Genomic DNA, 18722 nt, shown 5'->3' with positions numbered 1-18722 from the left:
CTTATAAGACAAGTTAGTGTATCATCCTTTGCCCATTTCCATCCATGTGTCGTTCGTGCAAAAACGTGGATGTTCAAATTGACACAATGGGTGTTACACCCTAATTCATTGTGTTAAAATAACAGTAATGGGAGACTTTGGAAGCATATTACCGGGAACAATGGATTTTACCTGTGGTAAGTCTGCTGCCACCAAGCGTCCCAAAAGTGTCCTATTCCTGCCACAAAAAAATAACATTGAGTTTACTTTATTAACACACTTTGATATTAAAATTGATTCTTTCGCCGGTATATACATGTGACATCACCAATGGTGTCAATTTTAACACCCCAGGTTTTGCGGTTTACATTTACCCACAAGTACGTACATGTACTCTGATGAACCCAGACTTCTCCCGAAACTATTTCCGTATCCCCTACCTTTATATTGACTGCCATTATGGATGACTTGTTATAACACTTACAAGTTCACTGATGCTTCAACACACTGTGAGCCCGCAGAATGTAAAACCTCGTCACTCGACCGACTGCCATACGTTCCTCAATCAACTTCTTATAGTTAGTGCCGTGACGAGATACCAAACAAACTTCGAAAAACCCTGGCCCTAACTTCACAGACGGATAGGTTAGTGTATTACTTTACTCTCTGGCTACACTTCGTTTTTCATCGCCGCTATCACATTTACAAAACAACAGCTCGTGGGTCGCTGTAATTAATTGGCTTTTTGCGGGCTGTCTGGCGTGTCCCGCAAAAGCATTCAACTGACAAGCACACGCTTGTGCCAAGTTCATTAATGCTCAGTTGCATTGGGTGCAAGATAAAGTCACCCAATGACTTTTAGGGGGTGTGAAGAAGGAAAAAAAATGGTCGGTGGGCCTGAAATCGAAGATTGAGCGAGAGAGAAGAGAACCGCATAGAGTTCCGATGACATCAGTGAATCCCATCTCAAGGGTATAATAGACTCTGTCCATGCCACTGAAGAAGTATAGCAATTCTCTCCTTCAAACCCATTGCTTTTCAGTTCAGACGACAGCCCATCGAACACGTCCTTTTTTCCTCGTAAAGGGTTTTTCCCGCGCTTTTTCCCCACCATTTTCTCATGAAGTCTTTTGGGATCGATTTGGCCTTTCGCCTCGCAGCCTACGTAATGTTCTTTTCATGTTGAGTTCAAACCTCTCAACACTCAGTTGTATGCCCCCTCCGATGCACTTCTTTATCGAATAAATGTAACACTTTCTGACCCGCCAAAAGTTCTTGGAAATGTTTTTTGTGGGGGATCATAAACAATCAAGCTGTTGATCTGTTTTCAAAATGACGTTACATCTGGTCCTTGCTCTATGATCTTATACAAACTACATATCAAACTTTGCTATACATGTACTTTAACAAAAGGGGAGAACGTTTTGCTTCTTAAGATCCAATTTCCGGCAACCTAAAGTGCACCGAGGATTGATTGCTTCGTTCTGCCTGGCTTGAGATAATGTTCTCTTTGGAATGTGGTTGAGACGAAGAGGTTGGTGAGAGGAGCTGAAATGTATTGAAAGTATAGGCCTATACATGGTAGAGAATGTAGTGGTATGGATCGTTCCGGCATTCCACTAAGCTCCGCCCACCGCGCACGTGAGCAAGACACGTGTACGAGTACTCCCAATGACATTCTGCACGATTCTGCCGCGCGTGCCAATATACGCGCACGCATGACCGAGTTTGTACCACCACAATCATTGCTGTGATTGGTCAAATGGGTGAACGCGCACAGTTTAATTGATAGGCCGGATCGGTCCATTGCAAATTATCCAGATAACCTCATTTTCTTATTATGTGTGGACTCATTGTTTGTTTTGTTTTTAAATGTATTCAAACTAAACTAAAACATCAGATAGTATATAGTGTACAACGTGTTGGGATGGGACGTAAAGCCTATGGTCCCGTGTGTTGTGTAACGTACGTACAAAAAAACGGTGCACTTATCGTTGAAGAGAAGGGATTCGCCTGGTGCTCCTGGTTTGATTGGCAGCAGCATATTGCACCACAGAACATTTTAAACCATTACATGGTGATGTAGAAGAAGTATGTAGGTCTAATTATTGAAACTTACTGGTCTTTGACAAACAACAAAGGTGTCCAGTGCCTTTAAATCGTCTGTAACAGAATATTGTGTTTTCATTATACCATTACACCTAAAAAAACATGAATTAAACATAAGCGGTGGCTAGTTTAAACTGACACTTCGCAATAAAAGGATCAATCAAAAGCTTTTAAGTGTAGCTGGTTTCTGAAAAATGTTTTCGATTGATCTTTAAAAACTCATTAAATGCTTCTGAATCGATGATTCCATCGTGGATAAAGAAGGTCTTTCCGCCGACGCCACGTGCCCTTGATGCACTACTTCGATGACCCACATAGTCTGTCGCCGGCTACATTAGTCCTGACTGGACACTGTGTGTGTGTGTTTAACACCTCCGCACTAATAACTTTGGAAACAAGAGAAGCTATTTCAAGCCTTTGTTCAAACCCTACTCCAAGTTATTGACTGTGTTTTGGAGTATGTTTGAGCAGCTATGCTAGGCTGAAGTGTAGATACAGCACGTATACTGTTTCAGTATATTGTATAATTCTCTTGCATTAGGGTCTGTTTGAACGGGCTTATTCTTGCGATGTACGTTCGTCACGACGCGCCACATGGCAACTTGAGTATCTTATCTTTAGCGACAATGTGTCCGAATTTTATATTGACATGTCTACTAGTCGCACTTTTCTGCATGTTTTTATGAAGAGGCTGCTTAGTCTGTCGTCGGTGGTTAGAGATTTTGACTTCCTGGAACTATGCAATTGAGTGGGCATAATGTTGCTGTAAGGTCAAAATCTGTTTTTGAACATGGCACATGAACTGAATAGTCAGTTGTAGACCAACCGTGTAGTGTTAGCCTACCGGTACCCGCCCATAGATAGATCTTAAGTCTTAAAGTTTACATCGGGTTCACCCCGGTGGTCCTGGCTGTAGCTGCTGAATGCGCCGTAGCACCTTGATAAAGTGCTACACAAGTGGGTCTCAGAACTCATAACTTTATAACCCATTTTCCTGTATAAATGTATATACTCAGCGCCTTGGGTACCTTGTTTGGTTGGTAGATACATTGTGTGATTCATTCACCCCATTTTTTGATTAAAAATTATTGAAATCGTTTCAGGGAAAATACTTGAAGGCAGTGGACACTATTGGTAATTACTCAAAGTAATTACTAGCGTAAAATTTTACTTGGTAGTGAGTAATGGGGAGCTGTTGATAGTAACATTTTGAAAAGCGGCTCCCTCTGAAGTGACGTAGTTTTCGAGACAGAGGTAGTATTCCACGCATTTGATTTCGAGACCTCAGATTTAGAATTTGAGGTCTCGAAATCAAGCATCTGAAAGCACACAACCTCGTACGTGTGACAATGGTGTTTTTTCTTTCGATGACCGATTTAGCTTAAATTTTCACAAGTTTGTTTATTTTATGCATAGGTTGAGATAAACCAAGTGAGAAGACTGGTCTTTAAAAACTACCAATAGTGTACAGTGCCTTTAACAGTAATTGTGTGTTCATCCTTACGAATCTTGTATACTTTTTTAAAGTTCGGAAACATGAGCAATGAGGCATGCCATGTGCCAGTGACCCCAATATAAGACTCCATGTGCTCGCAATGTTACAAACAAACTCTAAATGACTGAGACACATTGATCGTATCAGATGTTGACACGATCGAGTTTGTGAACAGTTTCAACATGTGTCTAATAAACTCACAGACTGAAATCTCCGGCACATCCTCGCCGAAAAGTATCAAATTTGCATCGACAACTTGAATCGCCCTATAACCGGGTGGAGACACGCGCGACCCTTAAAGGTACTAAACGCCTTTGGTAATTGTCAAAGACCAGTATTCTCACTTGGTGTATCCCAACTTATGCATAACATAACAAATCTGTGAAAATTTGGGCTCAATTTGTCATCGAAATTGCGAGAGAATAATGAACGAAAAAAACAAAATTGTGTGCTGTTAGATGCATAATAAAAGGCTTCAGGCTTGAAGTCTTTTAATATTTGAGGGAGAATTTACCTCTTTCTCAAAAACTACGTTACTTCAGAGGGAGCCGTTTCTCACAATGTATTATACTATCATCAGCTGTCCGTTGCTCGTAACCAGGTTAATTTTTAAGCTGACCATTATTTTGAGTAATTACCAATAGTGGCCATGCCTTTAAACGACAGAGGAACTCCACACTTTAAACTGAGGGTATCTACAAAGTTATAGCTATTTAGAAAGTTACATTTATACCCTGGTCAATCATAATGTCATTTGGTGGGGAGGGTATGGATTTGGTGAGTTTTGTAGGGGGTTTGTTTACCGAAAATTATGACACACGGAAGCTATTAGTTCTTCTCATGTTCACATGTCAACAGTTTGGAATTGGGTATTTAGCATTCAGCACCCACTCCTATAGACATGTATCATGCTGCCTCCATCTTGGCCATGTACCTCGTATCGAACAACAATAATGAATGCTAATAATGGTTTTGCAAATAGGAACCAGCCTCGGTTTGGTAACATTGATATCAATCATTGCTAATGGGAGAAATTCGAGATGGCTGCACCATGATAAAGGTCTATATAGGCTCTAAACAGTGTCATGTGTAGTTTAATTGACAAATACGATTAGTCGCACTCTCTTAAAGGGTGTATGTAAGTTTTGTAGGACAAAAAACACAATGTCCACAGATTTACACTAAACTTACACAGTTTGAAGATAATGATAGTAGAAAGCTTCCCTGAAAATATTACGTGCTGAGGTGCTGTAGTTTCTTGGAAATTAGTAAAACAATGTCATGAAAATAATTTTCGTCTCATGAGACGAAAATTATTGTAATCATTTACAAACGTATTTTCATGAGATTGTTTTACTCATTTCTCAAAAACTACAGAACCTCAGTAAGTAATATTTGAAGGGAAGCTTTCCACTATCATTATCTTCAAACCCTGTAAGTTTACTGTAAATCTATGGAAATTTTGAAAGAGTAACCAAATCCTTTAATGTAAAAGGGTGAAAAGGCACTCTTTGAAGAGCCATATGAAGGACAACTCTTTTTTGAGTGATCTTCCACTCTTTTAGATTGAAGTTTGTATCTTTTTGATAGCCTTGCTCAAGGCAGTCGAATTATTCGCTCCGAAAAACGACCGCCGCTGTATAAAAACCCACCCGTATACACTGCGTAAAATGTGTCACCACATCGCACGACACGATGCCCTTGTACACTATCCGCATGCGTCGGCCGACGGCTTCCGCATGCGGTTAGTGGTACGAGTGCGGTAAACGGGTGGGTCGTGTGGTGTGATTACACGCACCACGCACAGTGTATACGGGTGGGTTTACAACGGCGCCTTTTCGGAGCGAATAATGCGACTGCCTTGAGCAAGACTATCTTTTGAGTGATTTTTCATAGCTCGAAATGTAAAGAGTGGTGTTTTTCACTCTTTTACATTCACAGACCACCATTTCTCCGCAAAAGCAATCCTTTTTAGAAACATTTCGCTATTCCTGTATTTCCAATTCATGTTATGTTGTCATTCAGCCTTCGAGAAAGACTCTGCTAGGGTCGAAACGTCAGGCCATCAACTGTTTTTTGCATTTATACCAAATGTCCTTGTAGCTGGTACAAGGTGTTTGCAATGGCTAATAGTATTTTCTAGAAACGTATACACTCATAAAAGTGATTGTTGTTTGGACCACTGATGCTGAATATTTAAATAGCTACTTGTATGATCGAGCGGGGTTTTTTTTTTTACGGGAATGCTTTTTAGACTTGTGTTGATACTTGTACACGTATGCTTTTTGTTTTTTTGTTGTCGAATTTCGATCTAAAATAAGTTAGGCACAAACTCAGGTTTTCGAAAACCAGAACCACTTCTGACGTCGACGGCGTGCGTCAAAATGAAAACACTTTGTCGTCATGTGGTGGGATGTTGTGTAAAAAAAAAGTATCATTTTGAGTACCCTGGATGATGAAAAGCCTTAAATTCGGACAAGGTATTTTATTTTATTTTTTTTTTTTTTTTATTAGGAGATCAACCCTCTCTGCCCATCATCAAGTTATTTCAGAGCCAAGACATTCTGACATTTATCATTTATCATGTTGAGACGTTGTTAAAGCTTTTAGAGCGTTTCGTTCTTGTCCTCCCCCCGGATGGGGGAAAGGGACTGAGCATGATCAATCTATCCCCACATTAAGGATGTTTTATTTGCCTAAGTTAAAGATCTGTCTTAACAAAAATAAATGCACTTCATTATTTTCCGCGGCTTCTACCAATTCATCACTGTTACGCGTTCATTTATTCCTTGCAATTTTTAATGGACGTTCTTAACAAAATGTGGCTAGATGAGTCAGATTTAATTTTTAGTAACATTAACGAACTTTCTTCTCTTCCAGAAGACCAGTTTTCAACAGCATACGAACTTGATAAAAAAAAAGAGTTTTTACTTTTTTAAAAGATGTATGAATATTCATGTAAGTTTTTATTCAAATTAACTAAGAGACTCCGTGGTTTGTGCTTCAGTTAGGTACTAAACGTGCAGGGTTCGTTGTTTAAGTCACTGCCGTCGATTCCACAAAGAGTTAGGACTCGATCTCGAGTTCGGACGAGTAACCCGCCCTAACTTGGGAAGAGTTTTGTGAAATCGACGGCAGGACACCATTGGTATTATTGTCAAAGGCCAGTGTTCTCACTTTGTATATCCCATCATATATGGTTAAAATCTGTCAAAATTTTGACTCAATATTGGTAATCGAAAGAGAAAAAAAAAACGCCCTCGATGCATTTAGTTTGTGTGTTTTAAAGAGCCTGAAAACAGCTTATAATAATAATAATATTTATTCGGGCAATGACATTTACAAGCACATGTACATACATTAAACATATTTAAGAAAACAAAGTAAAACAACAGTGGGGTGCCCAGGAGAGCATAAAAGTAATTTTTAAAAAATTACTATCGCCAAAAGGCGTATGTCTCCTTAAGTCTTTTTATTGGGTGAGAGTTACCTCTTTCTTAAAAACTATACGTGACTTCACCATGCAGAGGGAGCCGTTTCTGACTGTTTTAAATGATCAACAGTAATCCATTGCTCGTTACCAATAAATTTAGAAATTTTTGTTCTTCTTCTTTTTTGGTATTTAGTGTCCAGGGGTGGATTTCACAAAGGTAGTCCTAACTTAGGACTAGTCTTAGGCAATGCTAAGAGATAGGACAGTCCTAATTTAGGACCAGTAACTCATCCTAACTTAGGACTGTCCTATCTCTTAGCATTGCCTAGGACTAGTCCTAAGTTAGGACTACCTTTGTGAAATCCACCCCAGTGCCTCTTACTTCGTACTGTGATTGTGTGATATGTTAGAGTATACCATGGCACTAACCTTGATTGTCTAGGCATTAAAGATGCTTTGTCAGATTTTTTTGCCGATTTCACCCCAAAATTTTGATTTAAAATTCAATAGGTATTTTGATGGGGGTCGAGAAAGTTACAAGCTTTCATTTGAGCCATTGCTCGAAAAAGTCCGCCAATTATTAGTAGCAGTGAAATAAAGTGCTCAAAATTAGTTTTTTTGTCGGGATTCCGACAATATATCACGTGATCAATTCTTATGTGTTTTATAAGAAACGTTTTAAAAAAAAATTCGTGGTTCCTGACCATTAAAAGTAAAAGTTAAACTATTGTTCGTTAGAGCGGGTGATACTCTTTGAAAAACCATTCACTCAAAAAAATCTGTTTTTTAATGTTTGGGGCCAAAAATCTGACATAGCATCTTTAATAGAAAACACAATGCTTAAAATATAACCCTGTCATTTATGCTCGAACGTTACGCTTCATTGGTCTCAAGTGTTGTATTTGTGGTCCATATAACATTATTAGTGGCGAGGGTCCAGCAAAATTTGCGGGTGGAAGCCGTTCGGACGCAGACATCTTCCGCCAGGTCACTGTAATATTGTTTTATTGTTTTATTTAAAATAAAATAATAGACACACATCGGCAGCTCTGTGTTGCTTGCAGTCACTTTGTAGGCATCCCTAACACTGTAAAACCACTGAGTGCGGTGGTGTGGAAGTCCACTTTGCAGGCCCAGCAACAAGTGTCGCATGAGGTCTTTGATGAGATCTCTGCTGACTAAAACACTCTTCTAAGAGTTAAAAGTGTTCAATTGAAGCAGATAAGTGGATAACATTATTTAGCTGGCACATTATCTTGCTGGTTTTTCTTTTCAAAATTCAAGCAGCTTTTGATGTGACAATAAATTTAGTTTGATAATGGATATTGGACATTCACACACGTTTGTACAGCGAATATCAACGCTGCCTTTTCAATATTGGACATTGGACATTAACGTGTGCGTTTGTACAATATTTAGTAGTATTAGTAAGCTGAGGTCTCGAACTCAATTATCTGAACACACAACTTGTGCGGGCAAGGGTGTTTTGTCTTTTTTATATTCTCTCGTAACTTCAACGACCAATTGAGCTCAAATTTTCACAGGTTTGTTGAGATACTCTAAGTGAGAAGACTTTTCTATTACAATTACCAATGGTGGCCACTGCCTTCGTACATAAACGACACAAAAGACAATGACCACATGTTTACACTGATTAAGCTATACACGGTTATAACGCTTCCCTTAAAATATTACTTGCTGAGGTGTTGTCGAAATGACAAAAAACAATGTCACAGAGATCATTTACGTCTTAGGAGACGAACATTTTCTTAAAGCCATTGGACACTTTCGGTAAACAGTATTTTTCAAAGGCCCATACTTGAAGACCCACACGTGTATCACAACTTACTAATACATAAAGTAACAAACCGGTGAAAACTTATGCTCAATCAGACATCGGAGTCGGGAGAAAATAACATGGAAACCCCACCCTTGTTTACGCACGTTTCGCCGTGTCATGACATGTGTTTCAAATAAATCCGTTATTCTCGATATCGAGAATTGATAATTGTTTTAATGTTTTTTCAAAAAGTAAAGCATTTCATTGAATAATATTTCAGAGAAGTCTTTCACCATTACCTTCTGGTAACCCTGTAGGTTATTTGTAAATATGTGATTTGTTTTCCTTTCTATTCCGAAAGTGTCTAATGGCTTTAACTTGTACAACGTATTTGCCACTCTCCTGAAAACATTGCTCTGTGATTTTATACCTTTTTCTGAACCAAAAAGACTCATGAAGCTTAAAATCCTGGTACGTATTTCTTCATTCACTTCCTGGCCAAAGATTTGATCGAAAAAAGGTACCAAAAACCCTGTAAAGTAAATCAATGTAGAAATTATTTTAAATTTAATCGAAATTAGTTTTAAATAACTTCACTCAAGATACGCCTGAACTGTAAAACATCAAATAGGGTCATAGTGCCTAAAAAATTTATTTTATGATAATCATAACAAGCTTATTTTCCCTGTCATAATCCCAATGTCCATAAAACCAGTGCTTTAATATATTCAGTCGGTAGCCTGCACTAAAAAAAAAGCCCGGGGATAGTAGTGCGCATCATCAAATTCAACGCTCATACCGTTTACCGTTGGTACCATGTTAACAAGTATACATTATAATTGTTGCTGGTATACATTTTTAACATGAAATCATTCTTTCAGTCATCAAGGATGTATAACGAGTAGGGATGTTGCGAATGTATGTGCAGTGTACAGCGCTGAGTGGCTTTTTCGTGTCTTCTCTCTTTGTATACCGTTGTGTGGCGTTGAAAGTGTCTTGTATGCAATTTAAGGTAGCCCTATTATAGGATAATAATTTGTTTTTTGTTTAAGTAATAATAAAAACGGAGTAATAAAATTACCACTTAAGATCATACGTAACGTGCGTTGCGTTACGTTTTACGTTACGGTACAGTACGTTACGTTTTACGTTTTACGTCACTTACGTTGCATCGTCGCGTTTACGTTACGCTACGAGTATGATACGCTACTATTTGAGATAGTAACGTCTTGAACCAAGGCTAGTCAGTTCGGCCTCGGTGACGAAATTTACAGCAATCCTACCGGACACAAAACAACACGTTAAAAGTGATTAACTAAGATATGCAATATCCCATCGATTGATCAAAACATAATATTTATTTGATTTGCCAACCCGAACTATCTTTTTCTTTGTTTTCGACAGCCCTTGATCAGAGCCTAGAGACCAACAACCACTCTCTCTTCATTATGGCTAACTCCTACGGGAAACATATCCAGTTTGCTATCGTCTTGGCTCTCATTATTGTTTACGTAAATTCCATGCCAACGGTACGACCCCAAAATAAGCTGAAGTTTCTATACTACACCGCGTCCGACGAAGGCAGCCACCACCTAACCAACACCAAGATTGCGGCCGCGCTGGTTCGACGTGGTAACGACGTCACTTTCCTGCTCAGCAACAGCTGCACAAAATGGCTGAACGCCAGCGACGCTGCCCTGTTTAGCTTCACCGTGCACCAGTCCAGGTTCACAGAGGAAGATCGGAGGGAAAACTTAAGAGAGTTGTCTCGTTCGAGTCTGCGAGGAGACACGAACGGCGTATGGCGCTCGGCTGTCTACTACTGGCGAAATAAATTCACAGCCAGCAAAGATATTATTAACGATTTTGCTGTGACCGAGTGTGAGAGTTTGCTTAGGGATAACGATACCATAAAGAGTTTAAAAGATGAGAAATTTGACATGCTGGTCGGGGAAGATCTGAGCAGCTGTCAACCTTTACTTGCTAAGCGATTAGGCATCAAGTTTTCACTCGTGAGTGGAACTGGTATTATTCCTGCTAAAGGAATGTGGTAGGTATATATAGAAACGTTACGATTTCTTCTAAAAAAACTGATCCCAAGTTGTTGCTGCAGGTGTGTTTTTTTTAGGGGGGCTATGAAACGTCGCAAGCATAGCACAGAATTTTATCCCAGACAATAATATTGTCGTAAGAAATAAAAATGGGATCCTTTGAAAATAAAGGTCAGAATCGTTTTATGCTTGGATTTTCACCTGTTTCATTCCATGTCTACGCCCAATTTTAAATTACATGCAGTGACTCCTGGATAACATGAGAAACTCACTCAGTCAGGATTTGTCGAAGTTTGCAAATTTTCGACTGCGATGCTTTCGCAAAATGATTTGTTCAGACTTAGTATATTATTAGCAAAGATTATACCCGAGCCAAGCATAGATTTGGTGTTTTCTGATAATGATCCAAATCATTCAAATCCAAATCAATGATCCGAATCCAACACAGGTACGGTTTAGCAAGCCACCCAGCCTATATACCGGAGCGCCAAGCCGGTCTGACCGACAGGATGACGTTCATACAGCGCCTGAAGAACTTCTATTTGTACGGCGTCCACTGGTTCATCCGCCGCGCAATGCTCATGAAATACCGTACAATCCAAGTTGCTTATGATCTTAGTCCAGAGAAGAGTATGGCGGACATGATGGCCGAGGCGCAACTCTGGGTGTTCTACGGGGGCTTCGAGATGGATTTAGCACGCCCTCTAACGCCGAATGTTATCTTCATAGCCTCTCCCATGCTGGGATTACCAGCAGAACGTAAGGTAAGATGATTGGTAAACTGGTCCCCTGCAAGGATAGGTATTGGTTTGATAGAACCAGTGATAATGTACATATACCTATTTGCAAATACCCATTGCGCAAGCGCTAACTGTTGAATAAGGTGCATGATGGTCTAGCTAGTGATCAAACTTGATCGCTAGCTAGACCAGCATGCACTTGATTCCATGCCTAAAATGCGCGTAGGCCTACCAAGTATTTGTGATATTGGTCTATATATTAAACTACATGTACATGCATATCATGATGTTTTATGTATACGTGTACTGTACATATATCATTGACTGCAACTTATGATTCGAGAATCTACGGTACATCCGTACCACCTGACCATCATGATGGCTCATGGCCGATCTCTGGCGTACTTCGGGCCTCGAAATGTTACGTCAGATGTTTAGGCTAGAGGCTTGTGTCCAAATTTCATTAGAGCTGCTTAAACAGCTCATATAGGCCATGACCAGGCCACATCCATGGGCTCGTAACTAAAACTTCATTCAAGCTGTACCTAAAACTTAACTAAAGCACCCCCCCCCCCCCCCCCGAGCATAGACCTTGATACGAGTTTAAAACCAAACCTCATCCCTGTACCTTTGAAGTCACCTGGAAATATACTTTTTTTCTTTCAAACATAAGAGTATATGCTTACGAACAATAACACATTTTTTTAGTAATTATTTGTCACGATTTTTATGTTTAAATAAAGTTGTTTTGGGGGCTGACTCCGCCTACCCATTTTGTGACGTAAGTCGAGGCAGACTTTGCCTGAAATGCGTATAGTAAACACACGTGCAAAGTACATGTACGTCCAAGTCGTGAGTTGGTACGTTTCAACATGAAGGAACAAATTCCTCCATGGTTTCAAAAAGTGTTTTTCTGCATTCAGCAGCAATACACCTGGTCGGCATTGCCGGAAAAAAAACAAAAAAATCTGTTTTTGAAACGTACCAACTCACGACTTGGTCCGTACATGTACTTTGCAATTGTGTTTACTCTACGCATTGCAGGCAAAGTTTGCCTCGATTGACGTCACGAACAGCGCCCTCTCGGGTCGGGGTCTACTCTTAAACTTGTAAATAACATAAAAACTGATTTTGTAAAACCTTAGTTAACTGTTTATTCACATTCCACTCATCAAAACACATATATTAGTGACACAAGCTTTATTTTGAAACAATACCACTTCCAGGTGACTTTAACAATAACCCATTTACTTGGATGTCCTATTTCATAGATACCAGAAGATATGCAAGATTTTCTAGACAATGCCAATGATGAGGGCGTCGTCCTGTTCTCGCTAGGGGGTCACGTGAACGAGATGGAGTCTGCGCAGGCTCAGATGTTTGCTAATGCATTGTCTAGACTACCACAGCAAGTACTTTGGCATTTTTCGGGGAACTTGACCAAAATCATAATTGGAAAGAACACGAAAACCTATAAATGGTTTCCACAGCAAGAAGTCATGGGTGCGTAGTATTTTCTTATAATCTACTTTATTCCACCAACTATATTCTTCTATTTTCAAGTGGTGTCCTCGGTCAATGATATTATGGCTGATTGGTTCCGGATCTCATTGTCCCTCATGCATGTAGAAATTTCTCAAGCCGTTACAAACTTAGTGTTCCTTCTTATAGACGATGTGACCTGTGTTTACATTCAAACCGCCCTCTGTTGAAAAAAACACTGTATACGTCATGTTTCGCCGGGCAAAAAGACACGTAGTCATGGTAAGATTGCATACACTTTCTAGCTGGCTGGCAAAACACAAAGGTTTTGCCCGGCGGTATGCGCGCGAATCATGTTATGGTTCTCGTGTGACGTCAGAGGTCACACCGTCTATAGTAGACCGACAAATATGCAAGCGTTTATACTGAAGAATAAAACTGTTTCTAATTGCCCATAGCCACTTTTAAATGTCTGACACCTAGACCACTTGCTAGTGGCAATCACTTAGACCATTGTTTGGCTGACTGTGATTTCAGGGATACTTTTTGGCACTCTAGGTGGCAGCAGAGAGCAAGTTGGGGTGGCGACTATAGACTTGAACTATATCGAACCATGCACTGGAGCATTATGGTCGATATGGTCTGTTCGAGAGCTATGTCACAGTTTCTGGGTCAATTGAAGTCGCTCCCCAGACATGTTTAGACTAACCATTGATCTTAAAAAAAAATACATGCTTAGAGTGATGAAAGCAACAGAAACAGACATTGTAAAGCCTGCTGCCACCTAGCGTTCAAAGTCTCCAAATTGTCTTCTGAACTTGCTTTCTTCAGTTCATAATATCGCAAAAATAACGCGGTTACCATTTACTCTTTGACAGTAAAGGATTAATTAAAAATGAAAAGAGTAACATTATTATTCTTCACTTTGTTTACAGGTCACCCAAACACCAAGATGTTTTTGAGTCATGGTGGTTTGAATGGTTTACACGAAGCGGCATGGTACGGGTTACCAGTGGTTGGTATCCCGCTCTTCGCTGACCACTTTGACAACATTCAGCGGGCCCAAGCTAAAGGGATGGCACTTAAGCTGGACCTTCTTACGTTGAATGAAGACGTTTTGTTTGAAGCTATCACTCGCGTTATCAAGGAACCAAGGTATTATAAGTGTTATAATCGTTAACGGAAAGAAATTTGTACAAAATTTAAACAAAATTTGTAATTTTCTCAAACGAAATCATTGTCTTCAATGAAATCACCGGTTCTGAAAAGCAAGTACATTGTCTTTTTATCTTTCCGGGTAAAGACAGGGTACCAATCTAGCTAATCTCCCAACAACTATTTCTTCTCTTTTCCAGTTTTCGCGAGAGGGCGCAACACATTTCCCGTATGATCCGAGATCAACCACTCATTCCATCCGAGAAGGCTGCGTTTTGGATTAATCACGTGGCCCGATTTGGCGGGAAACATTTACGTCCGCGATCAGCCGATCTCACATGGATACAGAATAATCTAATTGATGTGTACGCGTTCCTTGGCGCCATTTTAATTGCGGTGTTGGGGATAATCTACCTTGTTTGCAGGGGCTGCCTTGCGCTCTCATGTTACATGTGCAGAAAGAGGCAGACAAAATTGAAAACTACGTAATCAAATCAACTTCGATTTCTAAAATATTTTGCGTAAGTAAAATCGCGTACAATTTTTAAAATAGAAGGCATTTCAAACTAGAAACAAAATCCTAAATAGTGTTGGAAATCAACAGATATAAGGTTCGATACACTTTCCATCCCCAACCCCTATTTTATTTGCCCTCACTTGCCCAAAATTATGTCTGTAATACGCGTCTGCCTTTCGGCGCTTGGTCAATTGAATTTTTCCACTTCCAAACTATCATCGTGAAAATTGACTACTGCCCTCTGTCGACACTCAGTGGTACGAAGAAGTTGTAAGCTGTAAGTGTAACAATGCAACAGATTCAAGAATTAGAAGATTAACCTTTAAACTTTAAAGGCTTAAGGGCACTGAGAAATGTTTGGTGAGATAGTCAATTCCCACTTGGTGTGTCCCGACATTATGCATAAACTAACAAACCTGTGACAATTTTGACTTTATAATCATGGTCATCGAAGTTGTAAGAGAATAACGAGTGAATAACACCCTAATAAATATGCACAAAATGTGTGCTCACAGCTGAAGTCTTTAAAATATAATTATTTGAGTGAGAAGTTACCTCTACGTTACATCAGAGGGAGCCGTTTCTCAGTTGAATATTATTAATTATCAACAGCTCTCCCATGCTCGTTTACCAAGTAAGTGTTTATGCTGACAATTATTTTGAGAAGTTACCAATAGTCTCCAATGCCTTTTTAAAAGCAGTGGACACTATTGGTAATTACTCGAAATAATTATTAGCATGTGAAACCTTTCTTGGTAACGATTAATGGTGAGAGGTAGATAGTATAAAACAATGTGAGAAACGGCTCCCTCTGAAATAATGTAGTTTTCGAGAAAGAAGTAAATTTTTCACGGATTTGATTTCGAGACCTCAGATTTAGAATTAATTTGAGGTCTCGAAATCAAGCATCTGAAAGCACACAACTTCGTGTGGCAAGGGTATTTTTTCTTTCATTATTATCTCGCAACTTCGATGATAGATTGAGCTCGAATTTTCACAGGTCTGTTATTTTATGCATAATGTTGAGATACAGCATGTGGGAAGACTGGTCTTTGACAATTACATATAGTGTCCACTGCCTTTAATATTTTTTGATGAAAACAACTAGGCACATAATATTATAGATCGCTGGGTTTTCTTTAGTTATTGTTTACGTTGCAATTATATTCCTTTGCCATGCTTCCTTTTCCTTTTCAAGGGTTTTCCCCTCAGTTTCTCTGAAACAAACTATAACAAAAAACCGGACCACTTTCATATCCTGGAGTGATTGTCCAGATAAAACTGAGAGCAATGAACTTGGGTGGCTCAGCAGCTGAAAGTAAAATATAACTATTGTAGATTAATAATGTTTATCATTCTGTTTGAATACTCATTGTCGTTAAAGGCAGTGGACACTAATGGTAATTAGTCAAAATAATTATTAGCATAAAACCTTACTTGGTAACGAGTAATGGAGAGGTTTGATAGTATAAAACATTGTGAGAAGTGGAGTAGATTTCGAGAAAGAAATAATTTTCCACGAATTTGATTTCGAGACCTCAAGTTTAGAATGTGAGGTCCCGAAATCAAGCATCTGAAAGCACACAACTTCGTGTGACAAGGGTGTTTTGTTCGTTCATAGTTATCTCGCAACTCCGACGACTAATCGAGCTCAAATTCTCACAGATTTGTAATTTGTTGCATATGTTGAGATACAGCAAGTGAGAAGACCGGTCTTTGACAATTACCAATAGTGTCCATTGGCTTTAAGGGTTTTGATACATTTCGTGTTTTGGTCATGACATGAATCCCTTACTCATTGTGATTGAAGATGTATCTAGTATAATTCACCTGTAGTTTCACTTTCATTAGTCGTCACATTATTGAGGGGGAAAAAAAAGAAAATCACAGAGCGATGTCGAGTAAAATACGGTATTGTTTTAGTATTTATCCCAGTTACTAATTTTAGTATTTTTACTAATTATTCGCACCTCCGTAAGTAATATCGTTATTTTCAAACTGTGAGAGTTTAGTGTAAATAATTATGTGGATACTGTGTTTTGTGTCTTACAAAAAAGGACCCAAACCCTTAAAAAGAAAAAACGTTGGATCATCTTAGATATAGGACTAACATGGTTTTTTTTTTTTTTTTCGACTGAACCGAATTCATTCTAATAAATTAAGCTAAAGGTGCAAAACCATCCCAAGCTGTGTTTTAGGCAAAAAGTTATAAATTATGTTTGAGGATTGTGTTGTTGGTTCCCAAAACAGTTTTATTTCGTACTTTAAATAATGTGATTATTTTGCCACTCAATTATTTGTGTGCTGATTTGGTCGCTGTCTTGTTTGGACGGGGTGCCATGTGCGGCCGTCAGTGAGGTGGGATTTGTAAGTTTACTTGGGTATCTGTTTGTGCTTTGTTGTTGTTCTTATCCTCTCCGTTGATGGAACTCGGGTTTTGATTTTAAGTATTACAAAAAATATTAAAATGATAACAGTGACTGAATTACCATAGGCATACTTCCATATAAGGACACCATTGCACTTATTTATTTGGGTAATCAGAATTTGCGGATTCATAAAGCTGTTAAGCAGGATATTTTGCTAAGCAAAAAATGAGTGTGACACCAGTAGAGGAAATATTTGCTTCTAACCAGTTAGTTATAGTTTCAAGAATTGCCATGCTTAGCAAGTTTGTTATGCTTACAGGCTTTATGAATTTGGGCCGGGTTCTCTTCAATTTTTCATCGCTAGTGTTTCTTTATTGTCTTACGTCCACTTGACAATTGTATTATATGCACTAACCAGTTTGCCATTATGCCTTTCAACTTCCATTTTGTTTTTCCCTTTCAAAAAAATATCTGATGGTATTTTCTGTGCTATGAAATTTACAGCCGATTGCATATAACAAACGAAAAAGCATAGCAAAAATCTAATTGTTGATTGTTTTTATTTGTTAAAGTTTGGCTCGCAAAATGGCTTCGATCTTTTCGAAATACATGCTGAAAAAGTATGTCAAGCTCTTTTGAAAAATAAAAAGCAAAACCTTTGGAGTCATATTTATGACAACAGGCCTAATGTATTTGATTTAATATCTTTCTCCAATTTCAGGTGATTATTAAAAGTGTTATGATGACCTCTGGTGTCGGATTCGAAACCACCTACTTTGCAAACACAGAGTTCGGAATACTTTTATTTCTTAAACCGTACAATAATACTTTTATTTTCGCTACGTGGGAACACTTGTCAAATGTGCCAGTTTTCGAATGAATGAGTTTCTGTATAAATTTTGTTCTGGCAGTGCACGTGGCATGTACTATGCTGAAACTTTAAAATGTAAAGTTAAATCTAAACGTTTCACTTTTTATGGTATAATTCCAATAATTAGCCTCCGATTTATTCCATTAATTTTGATGGTCTTCATGGGATATAAGGTGATCTATTTCAAACTTGTACACTTTCGTTTCCTTGTGTTCGTGATGTGACCATTATGTGACCGTGACTAGATCCCGCACAATACCGTTTTACTGTGCCATATTAATTATCAGGAATTAAAATTAAAAGTGAAACTGCTTACTGATGAAAAATTTTTTGTTTCTTTCTTTTTTTTCTTTCGAAACTGTCTTACATTACAAACGTGTCTTGCATTGTACTACAAAATCGTCTTCCATTTGTACATGGCGTTAAAAAAAAAACTCGAGCTCAATCGGTCATCGAACTTGCGAGATAATAATGAAAGAAGAAAACGCCCTAGTCATACGAAGTTGTGTGCGTTTAGATGGTTGATTTCGAGAACCTAAGTTATAAACCTGAGGTCTCGAAATCAAATTCGTGGAAAATCACTTCTTTCTCGAAAACTATGGCATTTCAGAGGGAGCCGTTTCTCACAATGTTTTATACCATCAACCTCTCCCCATTACACGTCACCAAGAAAGGTTTTATGCTAATAAATGTTTTGAGTAATTACCAATAGTGTCCACTGCCTTTAACCAAAAAGTATCG

General features: G+C 38.7%; 1 protein-coding gene across 2 annotated transcripts in view; it reads left to right on the top strand.

The window, feature by feature from the left end:
• The window catches only part of LOC139942210 (UDP-glucuronosyltransferase 2B20-like), a 39457-nt gene extending 21601 nt beyond the window's left edge, over positions 1 to 17856 (top strand). For both annotated transcript variants that reach the window (XM_071938987.1, XM_071938986.1), the window contains exons 2-6: positions 10201 to 10846; positions 11296 to 11611; positions 12859 to 13090; positions 14005 to 14224; positions 14425 to 17856. In XM_071938987.1, coding sequence (XP_071795088.1) covers positions 10245 to 10846; positions 11296 to 11611; positions 12859 to 13090; positions 14005 to 14224; positions 14425 to 14713 — 1659 coding nt within the window. In that variant the 5' untranslated portion in view covers positions 10201 to 10244 and the 3' untranslated portion in view covers positions 14714 to 17856. The remainder of the gene's footprint in view (positions 1 to 10200; positions 10847 to 11295; positions 11612 to 12858; positions 13091 to 14004; positions 14225 to 14424) is intronic.
• Positions 17857 to 18722: the final 866 nt, after the last annotated feature.

Source organism: Asterias amurensis, chromosome 9 (assembly GCF_032118995.1).
Source record: "Asterias amurensis chromosome 9, ASM3211899v1".
NCBI classification, from domain to species: domain Eukaryota; kingdom Metazoa; phylum Echinodermata; class Asteroidea; order Forcipulatida; family Asteriidae; genus Asterias; species Asterias amurensis.
This window is presented reverse-complemented; position numbering and strand designations above follow the sequence as displayed.